The sequence below is a fragment of the Chelonia mydas genome, chromosome 20 (assembly GCF_015237465.2).
Source record: "Chelonia mydas isolate rCheMyd1 chromosome 20, rCheMyd1.pri.v2, whole genome shotgun sequence".
Classification (NCBI taxonomy): Eukaryota; Metazoa; Chordata; order Testudines; family Cheloniidae; genus Chelonia; species Chelonia mydas.
This window is the reverse complement of record NC_051260.2, coordinates 13,837,815-13,858,783: the sequence shown is the minus strand read 5'-3', so window position 1 is coordinate 13,858,783 and position 20,969 is coordinate 13,837,815. Positions and strand designations below refer to the sequence as shown.

At 50.9% G+C, this 20,969-nt stretch overlaps 1 protein-coding gene across 4 annotated transcripts; it reads right to left on the bottom strand.

The window, feature by feature from the left end:
- Positions 1-1,211: 1,211 nt before the first annotated feature.
- On the bottom strand, positions 1,212-19,907 carry LOC102930454 (C-type lectin domain containing 17A). 4 transcript variants are annotated; one of them, XM_037887697.2, is made up of 12 exons: positions 19,751-19,907; positions 18,521-18,655; positions 18,095-18,130; positions 17,621-17,674; positions 17,185-17,238; positions 16,238-16,363; positions 14,323-14,385; positions 6,219-6,284; positions 4,243-4,338; positions 3,597-3,748; positions 2,371-2,480; positions 1,212-2,284 (listed from the first exon to the last, which is right to left on the bottom strand). In XM_037887697.2, exons 1-12 carry the CDS (start codon positions 19,824-19,826, stop codon positions 2,152-2,154), a joined length of 1,101 nt encoding a protein of 366 aa, XP_037743625.1. In that variant the 5' UTR covers positions 19,827-19,907; the 3' UTR covers positions 1,212-2,151. The 4 variants fall into 4 exon arrangements, with proteins under 4 accessions (XP_037743625.1, XP_037743627.1, XP_037743626.1 ...); XM_037887699.2 differs by lacking the exon at positions 3,597-3,748 and having other exon boundaries at positions 4,247-4,338; XM_037887698.2 differs by lacking the exon at positions 17,621-17,674.
- Between the last annotated feature and the right edge of the window lie 1,062 nt (positions 19,908-20,969).

Sequence of the window (20,969 nt, the reverse complement as noted above, 5' to 3'; positions counted from 1 at the left end):
CATCCTCCCCCATTCACCCTACACCCCTGGAGCACGGCTTGAATGATGGGTTGCCAGGTGTACGGTGCAGGGGCGGAGGGCAGCTTTAAGTGGGTGGATCCGTTTGGAGCCGGGTCCACCCTTGCCCGAGGGCTGGGCAAGAGGAAGTCACCCACGTGCAGATGGTGAGCACTGCTGCTCGAGGAAAGGGCCACCCACTGGGGCTGCTCTGAGGGGAATCCAAGCCTCTGCACCTCGATCTCCAAAGGGTTTCAAGCTCCGGAGGTCTGAACAGAGACCAACCACTGCCCCAAGCCTGGGGCACCTAGGCTCACTACCAGGGCACAGATGTTCCCTGTAGCACCCCCTTCCTAGCGTTGGACCCTGCTGTCCAGCTGCCTGCCCCTCTGGCCACAGCGCTGACCCTTCAGACTCCCATCCTTAAACCCAGCCTCCCCCAGAACTCCACCCAAAAGGTGCCATGCTTCTGACCTACAGTTTAACCCTCTCAGGGACACGCCTCTGTTGAGAAGCAGTTACACACGCACACACAGACACACACACACGCATGCACACAGACACACACACACACACTCTTTGTTCAGTCTATCAACTTTATGTTCATTATATTTTATCATGTAAAGCCCAGGAGAGGACAATTCACACAAAGCAACGAGAAACGAGGTGGGCGAGGTAATGTCTTTGACTGGACCAACTTCTGGGAGAAGCTTTCGTGCAACTCTGAGCTCTTCTTCAGCTCTGGGGAAGGAGGCAGAGCGAGCAAAATACAAGTTGGCACAGATTGTTAAGCAGAAGGGGTCATACGAGGCGGTCACAGGAAATGAAGTGGGCAATTGGGGGGTAGTGTGTTATGCATAAAGGGCTTGAGGTGGGCCGCATGGTGTGTTACAAATTGTTGTAATGAGCCATAAAACCAGTGTCCCTGGTAAGTCCATGGCTTTTGGTGTCTAGCAGACTCGCCTTTCGAAGGCGTTGTGCCGTTTGCCTTTGAGGACAAGTATGGAAAGGTCAGATAGGGAGCGATCGCTTTGAGAAAAGCGTTCACACACGGGTGATACAGTGTTTTTGTCTTTGATCATTTTCCTGTGTGAGTTCATTGGCAAAAACGAACAATACACATATAAAACAGCCTGAAAGCAATTGCTAAATAGTGTAGTCAATTGCTTGCCCACGCTTGGCTCCTTATGAAACATATTCAAGAGACCAAACAATCAATATCAGTCAGGTTTATTGCAAAAAGCCAGTAATCGTATAATAGAGGAAGAAAAGTTGAACAGTTTACCAGTTTCTGGGCAGCCACATAGTACAGCACCAGGAGGGGTTATCCCATCGCTAGAGGAAATCCACCTCCCCGAGACGGGTAGCGCTAAGGAAACAGAAGAATCATTCCACCAACTGAGCTCTCCACACTGGGTGTTAGGTCAGTTTAACTACATTGCTCAGGGGGGTGGATTATTCACTCATGTTGGTGGGTCAGTCTGATTTTCTAGTGTAGACCAGCCCTTAATCTGGTGCAAGGTGGCTCTGTCCCCAAGAACGCCCCCCCCGGGTGTCCCTTTCTAAACTGCTGCTTCTTTCATTCTGCCTTTTGGTAACTTTCCATTACTTCCAAGCCCCCCTCACCTTGGACAAGAGCAGAAAGCGGCATCTCCGAGGCAGAGGAAACTCATTGTCCCCCGGTGTTTAACGTAATGTTGCATGCTGGTCCGTTCCCATTGTGTCTGGCCTGGCAGAGACATGCCGACCCTGCTACCTCCTGGGGCATCCACACACACGTAGGCATTCCATGACCCAGCCATTTCATGGTACAGTGTCATACAATCATCCAAAATTCAGAAGTGATACAGCCTGAGCCCTTACAAGGGGAAACTGAGGCATGGGGAAGGGAGTTGTCCAAGGTCCCAGGATGAAGCAGGGAATAGAACCCAGGTCTGCTGTGCTCCAGCCTGATGCCCTACCCACTAGGAAACACTGCAGAAATACCGTCCCCCCTAGGGATTCGGAAAAACTCCCGGCTCCCAGAAAGAGCTGCGCGATGGGGAGCATCACCAAGAGAACACGGCTTGGGGAGACTGTCGATCTGGAGGAGGCAGGGCCTGGTCCCTCAGCCCGTGGCTCAGGAAGGGCATGGGCCGGCAGCCGAGCCAGGCTCTAGCAGAGCCAGGCCTTTTCGCAGATCCAGTAGTCGGTCATGTAGCAGTTTATGTCGTTCCAGCGCCCGTCGGTCGCCATGGTGCCGCAGTCCTCATCGCTGGAGTCATTGGGCTCCCCGGTGCTCCAGAAGCTGTGAAGAAGAGCAAAGCTGCATGGAGACCACAGCGGGGAGCAAGGGGTTGGGCAGAGGGGCATGGTGCCTTTCACCCCGCACACCTGAGGTTCAGAGGGGAGCCATCCACCCAGAGCCATTGATTTTCCATTTTCTGGTCACTCAGCCCCAGCCAGTACACCCGGGACGTTGTGCGGGCCTTCACCAAGAATGCCTGCAATAGACAAGAACAGACGAAGGGGGTGAATGGGTGTGGGACAGGCCACGCGCTCTACCAACACCAGGAGCAATGGGACTCAGGAGACCCAGGTTCAAATCCCAGCTCTGCTACTGACTCCCTGCGTGGCCCTGGCCAAGTCCTCTGCATCTCTCTCTATGCCTCAGTTCCCCCACCTGGACAATAGCCCTGCCTCTAAGGGTGCTAGCAAGATAAAGGCATTGAAGAGTGTGATGTGCGGGGGCGGGGGGGGGGGGGAGTGCTTAAATACCATAGATATGTCACCACCTCAAATCCAGCCGTAAGTGAGAGCTGCTCCTGGCAGGTGGGTGAAATGAGTTGGTGTGGTCTCAGTCCAGCTCTCACCCCTGAGCAACAGGAGGTCTGAAGGGGGCGTGGGGCCTGAGCTCCTGGGGAGGTGGGGATGGATGCAGGGAAGAATCATGACCTGGTGTTGGGGGAACATACGGGGTTCAGGGTGGAACCAGTGCTATAGTCATGTAGGTTTGTCTGGCTGATTTCTTTAAAACACCCCAGCAATTCCCATCCCAACAGAAATGGCAAAAACTCCATAGGGAGTCCTAGAAATATGGGGTGGAAGGGACCCTGAGAGGTCACTGAGCCCATCCCCCAGTGCTGAGACAGGACCAAGGAAACCGAGCCCATCCCTGACGGGTGTTTGTCCAGCCTGTTCTTACAAACCCTGCTCCCTGCTTATATTTTCCAGCTCTCGCAGGTTTTTGCCATGCTATTTAGGCTTTTGTTCTGGGAGCTTTTCTGGCATGCTCAGGCCCCAATATTCCTCCGCTGGGAATATGAGCCCGGGCTGCCCTCAGAGCTTGCCCACGGTGGGCTGGTAACACGCGGCACGTTGCGTGTGCTGGTTTGCAGAGTGCCAGGCTGCCTTTGAGACCCAGGCCCGCTTGCGGTTTTTGAAAAACCTGGTGACCCTTAAAAGAGCCGTGTTTTAAGGGCCAGGCGCGGTCTCACCCGCTGCCTGGTCACCTGGGTCCCACCCGCCAGGGATTCCCGGGTAAAGCTGCTGCTGTCGCTGGTAGCTGTCCAATTCCCTGGCCGGTCGGGGTACGCCAGGAGGGTGGCAGGTGGCTTTACCTGCTCCTCTTTGGTGTTAATGATCACCAGCTGTGCCCCGGCATCCAAACAGAACTGCTTGGCCTCATGCCAGGTTTTGGTAGACTCTGAAAAGTAGTAACAGGTTCTCTGGAACCAGCCCCAGCCCCATGGGCAATGGCCGCAGACAGAATCTAGAAAGCAAAACCCAGAATAACCCAATTCAGGGCCAGGCAGGGAATCTGGCAGAGCCAAGAAACGGACCCAGGAGTCCTGACTCCCAGCCCCCTGTTCTAACCCCATTTCCCTCCAGGGACGAGGGGACCGAGTGCAGCCCCAGCCGCAGCGCAAAGCAATAGCCACCCGGCTCTTTTCAGCATGCCAGCGTGAACGCTGCTGGCACCGCTCTGGAGACCCGGGTGTGAGGCTCCCTTCCAGGTCCAGGGTAGACATACGGAGAGAGATCCACAGGGGATGGCTGTAGACAGCAACCACGGTGGGCCTGGGGTTGGCTCAAAGAACCCCCCGCCCTGCAGCTCCCACTGAGAACCACAGAGAATCCCGCAAGGGGAGATGCCATGTGCTGAGAGCTCCCTTGAGCATCTGGCCCTGCGGGCCAGTCTCTACTGCCCCCTCCCTCTGATTGCAGCCCTAGTGCGGGCATGGCAGCTGGCACTGTGCTCCTCACCTACTCTTTTCTGTAACGCCGTGATCTGCTCTTGCATTTTACTGCTAAACTGCTTCATAGAGGCCAGCTCCCCAGATACCGAACGATGGACAGCATCTGGATTGGTGGAGGAAAGGAGGTTAGCAGCCAATGCGCAGCATGGTCATCTCAGAGCTTCCTGCACGGCCTCCAACGTTGGGCCGCTTACAGACTCCGCGGGCCCTGCTCGAAGTCTCCTCTGAGATGCCTGGAACCTGGACCCCTGGCGACAGTCAGAGCAGCCTCCTGGCTGCTCTAACTCACACCCTGCCTCCTCTGGGAAGCAGGGAATACCCATGGTGCAGCACACTCCAGCCAAGCCCCTGATCCATCCCTTACACCAGGGGCTGGGAGCCGAACGGGTGCAAGGCTCTGACGCCAGCTCCACACTAACCTGTGATTCCCCCCTGCCCAGGGCAGGGGCAATTTCCACCCCCTTCACACCACCAGTGTGGCCCAGTGTGACACAGGATCGGTCCCTTTAGGGGACTGCAGAAAGCCAGTACCAGGCCGGTTAGGTCCTACTTAAAGACCCCAAATAGGGCTTTGGCAGCCCTTGAGCCAGGTGCTGGCTACTGGGCAGATGAACCAGCTATTCGAGAACTGTTAACAAAACAATTTTCTGTGTGTGTTTCTTTAAAAATGGATCACTCGGGAGGGTTTTTAATTGCTTCTGCCCTAATTAAACCATCAAAGCTCACCCCTAAGAGTTCATCTAAAATGCTTCAGGGCAGCCACTGCTCGGCAGAACCCCACCAGAGGTGGGTGGGTACCAAACCTACAGAACTGAGCAATGTGTGAAGGAGGCAGGGTGAGCTAGTGGAGACAGCACTGGCCTGAGGCTCGGGAGATCTGAGTTTGATCCCCAGCTCTGCTAGTAACCCACTGGGTGACCTGGGGCAAGTAATTTCCTCTCCCTGTGCCTCAGTTTCCCCATCTGTCAAATGGGGATAATGATACTGCCCACCTTTGCAAAGTGCTTTGAGACCTACTGATGAACAGCACTATACAAGAGCTAGGGATTATAATATCTTCCTTGCCCTCTACTGTTTAGCTGTGTGTTGTAGACCCTATACTGCTGATGGAGATTCTCCTTAAGATCTGCCCTACCCCCAGCCTTTGTATTGGTATAACTATTTTGTTTAGGGATATGATTATTTTTTAAACTGCTCTAGGTATTCCATTACAACCCCTAGAGTGGATCCAGTTATACTGAGTCGAAGATAGCTTTTACAGGTAGAGTGTATTCCGTCCCTGTATAGGAATGGCTTTGTTGGTATAAGTACATTTACACCAGGATAACTGGACCTCCACTCGGAGGGTTGTACTGCTTTAAATGGACGAATATAACTCAAGTAGCACACTTTTGTGTGTAGCCCAGGCTCAGCTGGAGAGGTAGGGACTGTGCTTTCGGAGTAAGAAGGAGATTCATAGAGGGGCAGGGCAGAGGGGAAGAAACCCTTCTGGATTCCCGGGGGGCCAGGATTTCACCCACAGATATTAAGGCCAGAAGGGACCGTTCTGAGCATCAGGGCTGGCTCCCTGCATCGCCCAAGCCAGAGAATGTCAAAGACCCTCTCTGCATCATCCCTGCAGTGTTCTGAGAGCCCCAGCTGGGCAGGCCAGGGATAGCCGCACAGCCCTCAGTGGCTACAGACTCTCCATCCCATGGACACCGGGGTCCAGAGACGTGACTTGCTTAGGCTGGAAGAATTTTGGTCTGTGTTTGTACAGGCTGGGGCTTCTCAGAGCTACCATAAAACACCTAATTACATACAGCACCTAGCACACTGGGGGCATGAGCCATGACTAAGCTCCAAGGAGCTACCATAATACACCTAATAAAAAACCTGCCCAAGTCCACAGCCCCAGGTGGATACAAAGCCCACAACCCCGACCTCGCAGCCCCTCACTCTCGCTACTGATGAGAGGCAGAAGCGTCTGTGTCATTCTCTCACCTACTGTTTTCTGCAGTGCCGCAACCTCAGCTCGGATCTTCTCCCAATCCGCCAGGTTCTGGGACACTGCAAACACAAACGCCTTTGGGATCAGGAGAGGGGAAAGGTCGCCACAACCAGGATGATGTCCTGAGTGGCCCCTGTAACACTCGGGGATGGCGGCAGCTGTCTGTCTCCATGGAGAGGAATAATTTGGTAATGGAGGGGTTTGTTGCTGACCATGGGGATTGTGACGCATGGCTAGAAAGGGTTAAACATCCTGCAAAATAAATAACCCACAAAAGACGCGTGGGGAGATCATGTCTGTGGTTTTGTGTATTTACAGGTGTCAGCAGAGTCTGAGTGAGCTCTCCCCTGACGTCTAGTGGTGAGCTGTGGAAAAAGACTTCAGGAGCTGATCTTGTTTGCTTGGACACACCCACCCTGCCTAGGTGCTCAGCATGATGGGATTGTTTCCCCCAAATGATCCCTTGTGGCTGGTGTGGGCTCCCCCAGTCTCCTCGTTATTGGGACAGGAGTAATAAAGGATTGTTATCCTTGTTGTGTGAACCAAGGGCAGCAGAACTGTACCTGGCACGCCCCAATGGAGGGACTCACCCCCAACTGAATGACACTCACTAGGCAGGGGACATGGTTCCAAAGCCCAATTTGCTGGGAGAGGGTGGTGATAGGTGGTCTTGGTTGGTGTTGTGGGGCCCTGTTTAAAGATCCTGGACACCATTTGATCCCTTCTCTCTCCATGTATAGTAAAAGAGCTAATTTAGACTCAATGGAGAGTCCTGTTATACGCTGCAGAGCTGTAATCACTGATGCTGATGTTGTAATCACTGATGATGTAATCACTTAGGTCTAAGTATTGGATCTCCTTTGGGACAATGTCTCTATTGCAAGAGACTGCCCAGTGTGCACCAGCTCTGAGGCTCTCCCACTAACAGCTGAAATCCCTGAGGGCTATGTTAAGTAGGGGGAGAGGGCTGAAGACACCTGAGTGAGTGGCTAGCAGGGCAGCTGGTGGAGAGGTATGGAGAGGTGTGGCAAGCAGCTAGTAGTGTGCTATGCGGAGAGGCATAACAAGTGGCCAGCAAGCAGCCAGCAGGGAGGCTGGCAGAGGGGCGCGGCTGGCAGAGAGGTGTGGCTAGCAGGGTGGCTAGCGGAGAGCCGTGGCGAGTGGCCAGCAAAGAAGCTGGTGGAGAGGGTCAGAGCAGAGCCCTGCAGAGGTATGGCAATTGGCCATTGGGGCCATGAGCGAGTGCCCCAGCAGTGCAGTGTGTAAGGTGCCTTCTTGCCCCACCTCTGCTCCCCCGCCTTCCACACAGGGTGGGAGGTGAATTCTGAGGATGAACCTCTGAACTCAGGGGTGCACTGGCCAAGGACAGCAACTGTGAGTGGGGTATAGAGAAGGGATGGGCATGTTAAAGGGACTTTTGTGTTGCTGGACTTAAGACCCTGAGGGGAAAAGGACAATGCCCAGCTTACTTGAGGGTGGGTCTTTTGCTCATGGCTCATGTTTATCAACCATAGTTGTGGTGTTTTCCCAACTTAATGCTGAGTTACTTCCCTCCTTTTATTAAAAGTTTTTGCTACACTCAGACTCTGTGCTTGTGAGAGGGGAAGTATTGCCTCTTAGAGGCACCCAGGGGGTGGTGTGTAATTGTCTCAGGTCACTGGGTGGGGGCTCAAGCCAGTTTTGTGTTGTATAGTTGAAAAGGAGCTCCTAGATACTGAACCTGGCCCTTGTTGCTGCTGGCAACACCTGGCAGAAGGGTTACACATATGAGGTAATAAAGGAGCTGTTTTATGCTGGCTTGGTCAATCTAAGTATGGAATATCCACCAGCTTTTTGGGGTTTGGCTGCCCCATTCTTTGCAGTTCACCCTAATTTAGTGACCACAGCTGGCTCCCCACTAGAACCCAGGTCACAGTGGCGTAGTCATGCTTGGATGCACATTACCACAGGTTAAGTGGGTTTTTGGATCAGAACCACATGCTTGTCAAAAATCAATTTTGATATTGGAGAGTTTAAGGGTTAAAAATCATTTACAATGAGTGACCCATGATCAAGTTCCTGACAGAAAAAAACTGGAAGAATTGTGCTTACAGAGGGGGTTGTCTTTTAAGAAAAAGGCCCTAGAGCAGGAACTGAGAAATCTGTTAATTGCCAATGATAAGGAAGCAGACCCAGCAAAACTGCTTGCAGTGAGAAATCAGCAGCTAGAACTTGAACGAAAGCAAAAAATAGCTGATATGGAAGGAGAAGCTGCTGAAAGACAACATATGTGTTTTGAACATGAACAAACACAAGAAAGTATTTTTTCACGCAACGCACTGTCAACCTCTGGAACTCCTTGCCAGAGGGTGTTGTGAAGGCCAATACTATAACGGGGTTCAAAAGGAAGCTAGATAGATTCATAGATATTAAGGTCAGACAGGACCATTATGATCATCTAGACTGACCTCCTGCACAATGCAGGCCACAGAATCTCATCCACCCACTCCTGCGATAAACCTCTCACCTATGTCTGAGCTATTGAAGTCCTCAAATGGTGGTTTAAAGACTTCAAGGAGCAAAGAATCCTCATCAAGTGACCCGTGCCCCATGCTACAGAGGAAGGCAAAAAACCTCCAGGGCCTCTTCCAATCTGCCCTGGAGGAAAATTCCTTCCCAACCCCAAATATGACGATCAGCTGAACTCTGAACATATGGGCAAGATTTACCAGCCAGATACCCATGAAAGAATTCTCTGTAGTAACTCAGATAGATTCATGGAAGATCAGTCCATCAATGGCTATTAGCCAGGATGGGCAGGAATGGTGTCCCCAGCCTCTGTTTGCCAGAAGCTGGGATTGGGTGACAGGGCATGGATCACTTGATGATAACCTGTCTGTTCATTTCCTTTGGGGCACCTGCCATCGGCCACTGTCAGAGGAAAGGATACTGGGTTTGATGGACCTTTGGTCTGACCCAGTATGGCCGTTCATATCTAAAGAATGGCATATATTCGATTGCAGCAACTAGAAGCTAAGGAAAAAATGGACAAATTTAAGCTCCAACTCAAGAGAATAAAGGAACAACAGGAACTGTATCATCCTGGAAAGCCAGCTCCTCTCAACAGCAAAATGGGGATAAAATCTATCCAGTTTGTAACAATGTTGGTACGTTGTTTAACTCTAAGGAGTTACCTGTTTGTAACCAAATTTACCCCAACATGGCCACCTTTTATGTAAATGCTTTTTCTGTGAGCTCAAGTGAAGGTAACCCCATAACTTGTGCAGAGAATGTAAAAGTCAATGGTAAAAGCTGCTTAGGGCAAATTACAGCTTCTAACATTACTCTTGTTAAAGCAGATCTTGTCAAAGAGGAAGATTACTTTCCAAAGAAGGTTGTGAATATTGTAATCCTCTATGAGTTTACTGTAAGTGTGCCTTTAGCCAGAATCCATCTTGAATGGAATAGTGTTAAACATGAAGTTACAGCTGATGTAAGGAAGCTATTGCCTAAGGATCTTTTGATTGGGAGTGATATTAAAACTTTGTTCAATCAAGTTGATGACATAAACCGGTCACAGGAAAGAAATAGTCCTGAACCTGCGTCTACTAGGGGTAAGGATTTGCCTGTGGAGAATTTATCCAAATGTTTGTCCGAGGAAGATGGCTGTTTGTCTGTGCAAAGAAGCAGTGCATATGTGGAAAAAATTTGTGAGTGTCTTTCTGGTATCTCAGAAGTGAATCTGGCATTAGATAAGACTCAGGAAGATGTTTCTCTAGAGCAAATTTAAATTGGTGATTAGGTTAAAGCCCTAACTGAGGAAGGAAGGGGGACAGTCTTGGTGAGTGACACATTGTTGGCTACGTGGGAAAGTAAGCCTGACCCAGGTAAAAGTGATGTGATTAAAAGCAGCTCAGTGTAATAAGACACTATTTGTGGAAAACAGCAGTTTATCTGTTAAGGGAGGGAAAGGCAAAGAGTTTAGATGAGCACAAGCAGCCTTCTGAGCTGATGGCTTTGTCTAATCAGCAGTTTGGGAAGGCAAGGTTAGTGGAACATGAGTATCCCCACACCTTACCTGTTACCAGTGTGGAGAACTGTGACAGTGAAGGAAATGTTCCTGTGTCTGTTAGGGGTAATGACTTACCCATGAAGGGAGCTACCCCAATCTCCAAGCAATTGTCCATGAACAGCCATGTGTGCTGGGACAAGGGAAATGATATCCCAAGCTGTGCGTCTGTTAAAGGGGAATGTTTCTCCAGGTCTTTTCTGTCTGTAAAGCAGACAGAAGAAGCCTTTCAACCTATGATGGTTGAAAATGTATCAATTGACCCAGAGTTGATTCTGGATACAGCTAAAGCCCAGGAAGGAAGTGGTCCTGAATTTGTGTCTGCTAGGGATGATGACATTGTAACTAGGTTGCATCCAGTTAATATCACAAATAGCTCCCAGAGACCAAGCGATTCTGGTGCTTCTATTTTGCCTGTTCCTAGTGTGTTGCTGGGTGAAGATATGACAACCTTGTCTGATCAGGGTCATATCATAGCCAGGGCACAAGGAAAGCATGAAGGTGATTTGACTATGTTACCCACTGACAGCGTGAAAACTTGTAACAAGGAAAAGAATGCTTCTAATCTTGTGACTATGAAGTCTAGAAGTTTGCCTGAAAGGGGTTTTTGTGAAAATCCTCCTGATGGGACAGAGGTGATTCTGGATTTAAGTGAAGCCCAGAAAGAGTCTGTTGTTGTTCAGAAAAATTTTCCTTTAGAGCAAGTCCTAGTTTGCTGCAACTGATGGGTGTGCAAGTGATTTGATTGAGTTAACTCAGGGTGAATCACTGTACAGAGAAAGCAACAGTTTGTTTGGGAGACTTGTTCCAGTTCCTAACTGCCAGAGTCTTTCTGAGGTGTATAGATCCACTGACTTTGCTTTAGAAAGACCCAGTGTGGATAGCTTTGAAAAGGTTTCAAATGAAATAAAAATTGTTAGGGAATTTAAACAGCCCTAAAAGCTTAACCAGCTTGTTGGGGAGACAATGTTGTTGGAACATGAATGTCTCCATGTTGACTCTTTAAGTAAGCAGTCTGTGACTCGGGTACTGAGGAAAGATCGGGATGATTTAATTGGGGATTGGTCCTGCTTTGAGCAGTGGGTTGGACTAGATGACCTCCTGAGGTCCCTTCCAACCCTGATATTCTATGATTCTATGATACTGGTTACTGGGTTACAAGAATGCAAGGGAGAGCAGGCAAACTCTCATCTCTAGATATTTTGGATATGACTTGTAGTCTCTTAGTGGACTTGACATCTGATTCCATGTGGAAGCAGAGGTTGGTAATGGAAGGACAAAAGAACCTTGAGTGTAACATGCTAGTGAAAATAGATGGAATTTCTTCAAGACACAGTCCAGCCGTGGAATTGGTAAAGGTTGAGAATCTGAAAACTAGTAAACAGGTGAGTGTCTGTGTTGATGCAAATTACCTGACTGACGGGAGGGAGAAAGACTTGCCTGTAGCTGTTAGCAAAAAGGACATACCCAGCCGGCCAATGAATTCTGTTAAGCAAAAGACCTCAGATTTTGACCCTCTGGAACAGGGAGAAAGGGGAAAAGTTTATCATGCAAATAAAGCCACAGGTTAACCCTTAAATACCAAAACCCCAAGGAAGTGGTTAAACTGAAAGCCTATGTTAAGGAAGACCCCGAGGTCAAGAAAAAGCTGCAAAGGTTCAAAAGGGATATTGAACAAGCTGACCTAAAGAATGATTTGTCTGAACCAAAGACTTGGCACGACAAAAATGATTGTAAACGTACACTTGTGATAGAACTGATGTTAATGTTCTTGCTGATGATTGCAACTAACTTGTTGCTGATACCAAGAACTGTAAAAATGTACAATGTGCATGGTCTTTTGGAAAAGCCCGTGATCATTTTAAGAGTGGTACATAATAGAAACCCTTATGATTATGTGGTTGGTTCAACAAAAAAACACTTCGTGTTAAAAAGCCTAATAATGTTGAGGCTTCACAGCTAATGCATAGACATATTTCTAAAACTTTCCACAGCAGAAAAACCACTACAAGCTTGAACTGCTGTGCATGAAGGGAAACTGAGGTACAACAGCTCCCAGCCTTCAGGGCTGAATACCAGAGTAAGTGCTCTCCGAAGAACATTAATGGCTATGTTAAGTTAACACATAGACCAAGCCCTGGAGTCACTGAAGTGTTTCACAAAGTATGGACTAAGTTTTTGGCTGGAGCCAAAGCATGCCTCAATAATTTGGCCTTACAAATAATTCAGTGTAAGCACAGCTCATATCAATGTGGGGAGATCCTTAAGGTGTATCCAGGACCTCTCATTTCACCCTTCCACACCAGTCTCACGTTCAGGGTGTGACACATGGCTAGAAAGGGTTAAAAATCCTGCAAAATAAATAGTCCCCAACAGGCATGTGGGGAGACAATGTCTGTGGTTTTGTGTATTTACATATGTATGAGTAGGGAGGACAGTGTAATTAACAGTCCCTGTCTGTGCTGTATTCTGATAATTCAGAAGTCAAAAGAACATCCTACCATGTAAATGAACCGTAAACAGGGGATATCTCAGTATTCATCTCTCTTTGAAATGTACTGTGAAACGGGGAGGAACAAGCAAAAGGCCTTATGTTAATTCATATAGCTAAGTATCAGTGATGGACCTCCTTCAAAGTCATCCTAATTACCTTTTGTTCCCCAAGGAAATCGCAACTTGTCAAAGAGGACATGAAATTGTATAAAAGAGCCTTGGGTCCTGATTCTGTCATCTCAGATCTGCTTAGACTTCATCAGGGGAAGTTTGAGTCACAAGACTGAGGTCCCAGTTATGCTGGTACACCCTGAATATGAGATTTGGACATTGGACTATCACCTATGAACTATTTCCGAAAGAACTCTTTGCCACTACAAAGCTCACCGTCTCTGCTGTGAATCTGCACCTCAATGGATTGAACTCATGTCTGTCTGTATATTGATCTTTTAACCAGACTCTCTCTCTTTTGTGTTTTAATACATTTTAGTTAATAAGAATTGGCTGTAACGTGTGTTTGGGTAAGATCGGAAACATGCATTCACCTGGGAGGTGACATGTCCGACCCTTCGGGATAGGGAGAACCTTTTCTTTTATATGAGGAAACAAGATTTACAGAAATTTTCATCATATTTGATGTGGGTATTTGGATGGAGGCCAAGGCTGGATCACTTTAAGGGAACTGTGTTGTTTGGACTTCTGAGTAACCAGTGAGGTAATAAAGAAGCTGTTTTATGCTGGCTTGGTCAATCTAAGTATTGGAATATCCACCAGCTTTTGGGGGTTTGGCTGCCCCATTTTTTGCAGTTCACCCTAATTGAGTGACCACAGCTGGCTCCCCATTAGGACCCCAGTCACAGGGATACAAACTGAGTCTGACCTCTCTGAGTAGCAGGAGTTATGTAGAGGTTTGTGATCAAATGGTGCCTTTGGAGGGAAGGTTATTGCTGGCTTATGGGTGGTGCATAAGAGAGTCACGCATTCGGGTCTATGATGTTGAGAATTAGGATACGGAACCATTTACTATGGCTGATAACACTAGTAGCAGCTAGAGCTGGTTACAAGTTTTCATTTAATTGTGTTAATGAAAATTAGCCTTAAAAAGTAGAAAACTTGGGAAAACACTGACATTTTCGTGATGTTTTCTAATTTCTTAACTGAAAATGTGTTTTTGGTGCTTGGCTACTTGAGGTCTCGTGTGAACATGCCCATGTGCCCCCCTCCACTCCATGGTATCTCTTACTCACCTACCCCCGCCTGACTGGCCACATTAGCTCCCCAGTGGCATTTCTTGAAAATCAAAACTTTTTGGCTTTGGAAAGTTTCCAAAAAACTCTTTGAGAGACAAACACCTTGATGTGAAAACTACTAACATGGAAACAAAAAAACCCACCAATTTGTGTCTTTTTGAAACCAAGTGAGAATTTCAAAACTCAGGCTGCTAAACAATTCACTGTAATAAAATGACCAGCTACAGCGACCCCACCCAGCCAGCGTCTATGCTGAGCCAGAGACAAGCATGCTGGGCTAGCCTGGGATTGGGAGCTTTTACTTACCATTAGCTGCCCTCTGGAAAAGGTGGAAATTCAGCTCCTCTGACTCCTGCTGCGGCTCTGGGCCTGGGAGATGAACAAAGAGCAAACAGCAGAGCTGTGATCTCCCAGGGCATCCTTTACACTAGAAACTCTCCAGGCCCCAATGGCTGGGTTTCTTCCCCTGCTAGGGGAATCGGTTTGATGGGGAGGAAGGGGAGTTGCTGAGTGCTGTCAGTGACAGATTTTCCAATGCCAGGTGTTCAAAAAGTTATGAATCATGCCCCCCCTCCCCAAAAAACAAACCATTAATCCTTTTAAAATAATTTTGGGGATTCTTCTTGTTTGCCCTCTGGTCTCTTGAGCTATTAGTAATTGTGTGTACAAAGGCAGTGCGTAAGGAACAGCCAAAATCGGCGCCCCGTTGGACCGGGCACTGCACAAGCTCAGAGTAGACAGACCCTGCCCTGAAGAGCTTATGATCTACATAGCCAAGAGAGACGCAGAGTAGGGGGAAAGGGTCTAACACACAAGACCCCTTGGGGATTGTGTTCTCCAGCTATTTCTTTCCCAGCCATGAGGGCTAAGCATTTATTGGTTTATTTGGAAATGAGCTAAGAGTCTCCCATCATCCCAGGACTCCGGGAGCTGGGGCTTTAAGGGAAAATGCCAAATATAGTGAGGGTTGGCATCACTATTAACACCACCCCCTTACTCTTAGGTGGTGATTCCTCACGTTTATAGACCAGGTGCTGAGTAGAGTAAATCCAGAGTTACTCCCTTGCCTCTACAGCTCCTTCTGCTGCACTTTGCTCTTCTGCTGCTTAGCCTGGGTGCTGATCCGTTAGGGTCCGGCCCTGCTGAGTGCTTCCCTTGCAGGCTTGGGCTCTTCAGTTTGGAGCAAGGACCCACCCTGCCTTCTGGGCCGGATTCGAATCACACTCCTGGCACAGCTACTCCGCTGGTTTCAGCGGAGTGATGCCGGATTTCCATCGGGGCCAGTGAGAGCAGAATCGCAGTGTAACACTTTTCAGGTACGAATTCTGGCTCCAGGGGAAGAGCGTCCGCTACTGAGATGCAGAGTTGCTCGAGATTTGCCCCCCACCCCCTTCAGATCTGGTGACGCTTGAGTCCGGGTGGCCTTGCCTGTGGACAGAGCTTGCTGGAAAATGCCAGACTAGTCCCCCCAGACATTTTTTACACACACACACAAAACCTTAATTTTTGACTAAAATTCATGGAAAATTGATTTTTTTAAGTCCTTTTTTCTTCCTATGGTGGAAATCCAAATACTGAAAAACTTTGATTTGGAAATTCTGCCCCGGCACCTCATGGCAGTTGTAGTTTGGATGCCTCATGCCCTCTTCCCCAGTAGGAACTCGTCTCCCCACCCAGACTTCATCTCCCATGATGCACCACCACCAGGCCCCATGATGCACTGCCTGTCCTCTCCAAGAGGGGAGACCGTCACACACCATGTGAGATTTTAATGGTCCAATCAGGGAGCCTTCCCTCTCTCCCATGATGCACTGCAGTCTCCCCTCTTGGAAAGTGGAGGTGGTGTATCATGGGAATCCCTGGCAGGGGTGCATTCTGGGAGGTGTAGTCCAGTTGAGGAGACCAGCCCAGAGAGGAGAATGGGGACGCGTGGTAACTGAACTCAGCTCCTTTGAGGCACCATGGCAGCATTTCTGAATCAAAATATTTCTTCTTTCCAGTGCTTGTTTTTTCTCTGAAAAAGGCAAAAAATTTCTGTGGAAACCAACCCCTTTTTGCGAAATTTAGTGGAATCAAAACCTCAATTTTCTGCCCCAAAGTCTCACTGGGAAATTCCTGAGCAGCCCCGTCCCTGTGAGGAATCATTCCTGGCACGGAGAGCCCAGCCTGCATGACCCCACTTGCAGCTGTCCTGACACACCCGGGACCGTACCACACTCACGTTTCATGAGGGCCAGGATGAGGAACACGCTGCACATGAGGAAGCAAACCCCCAGCAAGACGTAGGTGATCAGCAGAGACCTTCCAGGGCAGCCTCTCCGTGAGGCAGGCTTAGGGAGGGGAAGATCTATGGGGAACAGCAGCACTTAGCTCTCTGAGGGGCGAGGGTATCAGGACAGGGGGGAAGCAGGGAGGGCTGGGTAGGACAGGTTATAGCGAAGGACTCTCCCTTCAGTGGGTGACTGGGAAATGTCGGCAGGAGGTACTTGCTGGTACAAATGGGTTTATGGAAAGGAGGAGAGGTTTATGGGGCATCCCACCAGATAGCTGGGTAACTCTACAGAGAGCACCTCCATTTGGCAAGAGCCAAGAAGCCAGACCCCCAGCTCCCTCTTCCCAGCTGTGTCCATACAGGGATCGCTTGTCCCAGCAGGTCAGTGCAGCCACCTCTGGGGCGGCGTGCTGCAGCCATTGGAGAGTTGTGTAGCACAGGGCCTGGCTGGAAGGAGAGTTCCCTGGGCGGTTGACAGGGCAGGGGGAATCCAGGGAGAGGGAATGGAATTCCCCCGCAATGGGCAGGACGCGGGGGTGAGCACCCGACTCTCCCAAAAGCTGCCCCAGGAGCTTTGCTACTTGGCTGTGTTCGGGCGTAATCGTCTGATTGTATGCTTGCCTAAAAGAGATCACAGCGCCCCCTATGGCACTGGGGCCAGCCCTGACTGCGAGGAGAGAGCCCCCTAGCGCTGCACTGTGGCACTGGGGAGTCAGCATTGACAGTGAGGGGAGCGCGCCCCCTACTGAGCCCCTGGCCCACTCCCAGCACCATAGTGCCCCCTTGGGCCGCATTGGGGTCAGCACTGACGGGGAGGGAAGAGAGCCCCCAACAGAGCCCCCACCCTGCAGCACAGCACCCCCTAGTGCCCCCCTGCCCTGGCAGACTCTACTCACCTCCTCCCGGGGGCTGGAAGGCAGCTGCCACGGCTGCAGACGACAGGTCCAGCCCTGGGCATGGGGGACAAAGAGCGTTAAATCTGCCAGCTCTGCTGGCAAAGACAATGAAATCGTACCCTCCATCCTGGGCTGCAGAGGGGGCCGTGCACACAGCCCCTACCTTGCTGGGCTTCACCCTCCCCACGCACCCTGGCTTGCTGCTCTGGGACAGTCTGTGCCCCAGTCTGGGGTGCTCCTGCTGGGACCCCCCATCTCCCCACCAACCAGCACTCAGCTACCCCAGCCACCCTGGAAGCAACCGGGCCCCACGGGATGGACCAGCCGGGATTGATAGCCCCGGGGAATAGACTGGAGGGACGGATCCTGCCCTGGGCTGGGATGTGGGGTGCAGGGGGCGTTCTGTCTCAAGCCGAGCAGAGCTCCGAGTCCTCACCGAGCTTGGAAGGCCTAAAGGCCGGGTCCCCCGAGATCACTGAAATGGCCAGGTCTGAAAGGAAACAGGAGGGATTATACCGTGCGAGCTCCCAGCGCCGGGATGGGGGTTTGCATGGGCGAGGGGCAGCCCTGAACTCGGACAGGGGATGTTCCTTCCAGTACCGTAGTGAGCAAGGGGGTGCCAGGGAGGTAAAGCCTGCGATGCCCTGGAAATGTGGGGGGGTGGGACACACACTGCACAGCCGGGACGTGTCAAAGCAGCTCGGGTATGTGGCGCTGCCCCCTGCTGGCTGGGACATGTCACAGCTGCGTTAGGCCAGCAGTCGTGAGAACAGAAGGTTGCGAGTTCTGTCCCCCGATGCTGCCTGTACATGACAAGCCCTCAGCTGCATGGACCTGCTGCTGGATGGCGGGGGTTGCTCTGTACCCAGGCCTCACTTGCTCCCCAGCAAAAAACTGGAACATTTCTCACCGGTTTTGGGGGGTCTGCCTGGTGTCGCTGCCGGACCTGGAGAGGAGAGAGAAGGGTGAGTCTGGCTGGTGGCTTGGGGCGCCTAACAGAGACGGGTGCCTGAGTCTGTGCATCAGGGACCCGGGCAGTGCACAGGGGTCAGGAACTGAACCCACCTGCCCACACGTGAGCCACAGGCCCGGCCTTCCCCTCCGTGTACCCAGCCTGCTCGTTCTGTGCTACCACGAGCCACTGTGGGCTTGCCCAGCCGTTCCCACCGGGCCGGTTTGTGAGCAGCCAAGCCAGGCCCAGACTCACCGGCTCCCACGGACCCAAAGGTGGCTCGGGGCTGGATGCTGAGTTCTGTGCTGACACCCCCTCCCCAGCCTCTGAGCAGTGGGGCAAGAGCGATCCCTGCGGAGCGGGGCAGCTGGGGCTCCCTGGTACCTGCTCCTCCTTTGTCCTTCTGGTTCAGCGCGGCCGCCTTCGCCTTCTTCCCGCGCGGCAGGGGCGGGGGCTTGGGACAGTTCTCCAGGGACACGTTCTCATAGTCATCGTCATTGTCGGACTCAGCGGCCACACCTGGAGATTACAGAGCCACTCAGTCTCACCAGGACAGGCTGGGCCAGCATGGGGGGAATGGGAGAGCTCCACGGGAGGGAGCTAGCCATGGGAAGAGAGGCTGGCTGGTCACATACCCTCCCTTGGGTGGGAAGGAAGAGGGAGGGTGGGGGCTCTTTTTGGACAGCAGACGAGCTGGCTCAGCTGGAGGAGGGGGCTGCTTCACCCAGGGTGGGAGCGTGCTCACACACACTGATACAGTCTCTTGACTCTCCCTTTCACCCCAAGGCACTTCATGGGCTCTGGGTATATTTCTATTGATCTATCACCTCACCCATGCCTGAGATGCAGCCACCTCTGGGGTGGGACACAGGGCTGTTTATACAAGGCTCCCGCACCCAGCACTGAGATGATGCTGCCTCTGGGGTGTGGCATAGAGGCTGTTTATACAGGGATCCTTCAGCCTGAGATGCAGCCGTCTCTGGGGTGGGGTGTAGGGCTGTTTACACATGCAAATCCTTCATCCAGCATTGAGATGCAACCACTTCTGGGGTAGGACTCAGGGGTTGTTTATACAGGGATTCTTCACCCAGCACTGAGATGCAGCCATCTCTGGGGTGGGGGCACTGAGGGCTATTTAACAGCTATCCAGGGTGGGAACAACGAATCCAGTTCTCAGTTGAAACCACAATGGGGCTTTGAGGGGACAGCTGGAATTGCCTAGGCTGGAATTTGGCCAGGACACAATGGGTAACACCCAGACTCTTATGGAAGGGGCCAGAGGATCTTTAACAACCACACATGGCAAGACTTTGGGTGTACAACTTGTGTGAAAGGCAGCCCTGCACCCTCTAGCACCACGCTGGGGCATTGGGGTCAGGCCTGACGGGGTGGGAGAGCACCCACCCTGTGACACAGCATCGCTTAGCACCATGCCAGGACATCAGGGTAGCACAGACTAGCAGGGGAGAGAGCCCCTACTAATTTCCCCAGTATGCAGCCTGGGTTTTCCTCTGAGACCTCCCATCCGAGTACCTAGCAAGTGAGATCTGCCAACCCAACAGCCCCCGGAAGGTCTGGTAGCCAGGCCCCCACTCAGATTACTTGGCCATTTACCTCTGCACTCCGCTGGCTTCTTGCCCTTTGACTGCGAATGACCCATCCAGTTCCCATAGTCACTTATGTGAGCCATGCCGATCCCCCACCGACGGACTCGAAGGACGTCTGTGGGGACCAGCGACAGCCTGGCTCTGCCAGGAGCTCTGTGATTTTCACATGCATGTAACTTCCTTCCTCCCCAGCCCCACCATGGGTCACTGCCCACATTACCATACGTACCACACCCTGCTCCCAGCTGTGGGTTCAGTTAGCAGTAGAGGAACCCAGCCCATAGCCTTGCCCTTTAGATGCCAGAAAACAGAGTGACTGAAGGTGAGTCCCGCTCTGCAATGCTTGGGCTGCCAGGATTTCTTATACGGCAGCCGTTGTCCTCTTTTTCATCTTCTACCAAGTGGCATCCAGTCAAGGGCTCGTCTAAGAATACATTTCTTTGGCATCCATGTAACAGGCCCAAACCACGTCAGCCTTCTTTCTCAAATCATTGGCTTTACGGCTGTTGGCCAGGCCTTTGTGACACATCAACGTTTGTCACATTTTCCCGCCTGTGGACGCCAACTATTCTCTGCAAGCGTCTCTGATGGAATGCATGTTTCCTACTGGGGGCGTCTCACATTTCCCAAGTGCCAGAGGCATATCCCAATGTGGATATCACAGCCATATTGTACATCTTCATCTTGGGTCTTGCGTGAAGCTCCTTGTTTTCCGATATATGCCAGTCTCAGAACAGTTCCGCTTCCCTTCCCAGATCTTACTTCCACCTCCTTGGCCATCAGCACTGATTGTGCTTCCAAGATAAACAAACTTGTTAGCCATGTCATATTCTTCACTGTCAATCACAGATGCCCCGTCATGGCTGGTTCCTCTTTCAACGAGCACAACTTTTGTTTTCTTTCAGCTAATTCTTAATCCTCCTTTGGTGGTCTCATGTTTGACTTTGGTGAGCGTCATCATCTGTGTCCAATGGAACAAAATTGAGATCTTGAAGTTTCCCTCTGCTTGACATAACTCCGGTATCTTCCTTTGATGCTGCGTTTCACTTTCGCATCACGTAATCTATCATCACGCCAAAAAGAAGGGGTGAAGAGATGCGACAGTGCTGCGCTCCAGCAATGATAATCAGCTCCATCGGCCTCCCCACTTTCTGTCCTTACGTAGCATTTTACCCTTTGTACAGCATCTTAACCAGCGATACGATCTTTCTAGGAAGCCATATTGT